General features: G+C 23.7%; 1 protein-coding gene across 1 annotated transcript; it reads left to right on the forward strand.

Annotated features, from left to right (window-relative positions):
* Positions 1-94: 94 nt before the first annotated feature.
* PCYB_003980 (hypothetical protein) lies at positions 95-1,250 on the forward strand (the record flags this gene model as incomplete). The annotated part of the gene is made up of 2 exons (XM_004227819.1): positions 95-178; positions 252-1,250. The coding sequence occupies 2 exons, from the start codon at positions 95-97 to the stop codon at positions 1,248-1,250; spliced, it is 1,083 nt and encodes a 360-aa protein (XP_004227867.1).
* Between the last annotated feature and the right edge of the window lie 1,043 nt (positions 1,251-2,293).

The raw sequence follows: 2,293 nt of genomic DNA on the forward strand, positions 1-2,293 counted from the left end.
ATGAAAAACCCAGTATATATATGATATTAATAGTAATTAAAATTTATGTATATTTACATGAACCTTCAGGGATTTTTTTATTTCATTTAATATAATGGAAATTTTACATTTGAAAAAGAAGGTACTTTTACAATTTATTTTCAGAATAATTATTTATGAGGAATTATTTGAGACAACGGTAATTATCTTTACATGAAGTAGTCGGTATATTTAAAGCAATAATTCATATATTAATAAATATTAATTTTTAGTATCAATTTTTAGGAGAAATATTAATGTGGTATGGCATATTGGATATAATTCCGGATGAAAATGATGAAAATCAAAAAATATTAAATTTATGTGATAAAGCTACTTTCTTTCGAAGCGATAATAAAGCCGAGTATGTAAAATTTTGTAAGCAAATTTTAAATAATTCGTTACAACCTAAAGATTCTAATTATGATGATTTTAAAGATGATTGTAATAAATTATACATCTGGTTATATTTTAAAATGAAGAAATTTGTGATCTCTGATGATATTATCAATAAGATATTTGAATTACCTAAATTGATAGAAAATGAAGAGAATAAAAATAATTATTGTCCTTATTTTACATTTAATGATAAAAAACATAATCCAGAAAATTTAATGAAATTACGTATATTTAATGATAATGCTGCTACCTTTCAACGTATGTTGAAGGATAATACTATGTCAAATGATTGTAATTTAAAAACCTATATCTATGAATGTATTGGGATATATAGATATATGAATATGGAGTACTGCTCTGTAAGTGATGGTACGACAGAAGAAAATCGAAATTCATGTGAAATAATAAATGAGTTTAATGGCCGATATAAGTCATATATTCATAATAATGAAGAAATAGCTCATGAATTTCCAGAATTGTCTTCTCATACTTCTTTGTATGTTATTGATGATTGTCCAGTAGAAGGAAGCTATTCTGATTCATTTTTCGATGAAACAGAAATAGGTACTTCTAGAACAGCGGGTGTATCCTCAGACCTTGGTGCAACAGATGAAATATCGTCATTAAATATGGAGGGAGGTAGAAATACAGATTTGTCATCTCTCGAAGCAGCAAATAATTATTCAAGAGATAATATTATTTCTTCAACTAAAGTTAAAGATAAAAATCAAGGTAGTTCTATGTCTCGTATTGTATCCACAACTCTTGGTACAGTGTTAGGGGCATCATCCATATTAGCTTTATTATATAAGGTTACACATAATTTCATATAAATATATGAACAATAATATATGAAAGTGTTTATACAATATCTAACTGTTAAATCATATAAATAAATTATATAATTAACTCTTGTTCTTATTAGTTTACGCCAGGAAGGAAATGGATACATTCTGTATTTAGAGGAGTTAGAGGAAGAATAGGAAGCAATTTATATGCAGACGAACTTAATGAATTATTATTTGATGGATTCCAAGGTGAGGATATGAGCACATACAACACTAGAAATAAGACATAGGCTATGGTTCTGTATGAATTTAGGGATAATCATAATATAAAGAAGTTTTAGGAATAATCAATATAAGAAATTTATCAAAATAACATTAATATATATTTTATGTGGCAGAAATAATAATGTAAAATCACAAATTCATACTGGATCAATATATATGAATGCGTTTCAGAGTAAATAAAAATCAAATTAATTTTTCTATGAACATATAAAAGGTAATTCAACTCTGTGTTATTTATTCATAATAATATACTCATAGATAAAAATGCATTATATGCGTTTTTACATAATTTAAATGCATGAAATAGGATTAAGTAATGTAGTTTTTTTAGAAAATTCTGAGAAATTTTTTATACAGACTAAGGTTTATTTTTTCCTTTAGATTATTTCAAAGGTATTTAGACGTATTCTTTTATATATATAATGATTTTTATAATAGTTAATAGTTTTTTTTCAGGGTTCAGGGTTTAGGGCTCATATTTTACATAGTATGTAATTTGTATACATTGTAAAAAAATTAATAATTTTTTTAAATAAGTGTATTTTTTATGTTGATTCTTTATAGGTTAAAAAAAAAATATTATATGTAATATTAAAGTGTTTAAAAGTTAATATGTATAATTAGTAATGTCTAATAACATCAATCATATGTGAAGCATTTAAGAATAATAAATTATGTGAATAAATAATTACATTTCTGAAATGATAAAAAATATAATGTACTCCTTTGAATTAATAGAAATAATATAAATTTAAAATTGAAATCTTTTTAACGTATGTCTATATATTTAATATAAAATGTGA

This window comes from Plasmodium cynomolgi (genome assembly GCF_000321355.1).
Source record: "Plasmodium cynomolgi strain B DNA, scaffold: 0392, whole genome shotgun sequence".
Lineage (NCBI taxonomy): Eukaryota > Apicomplexa > Aconoidasida > Haemosporida > Plasmodiidae > Plasmodium > Plasmodium cynomolgi.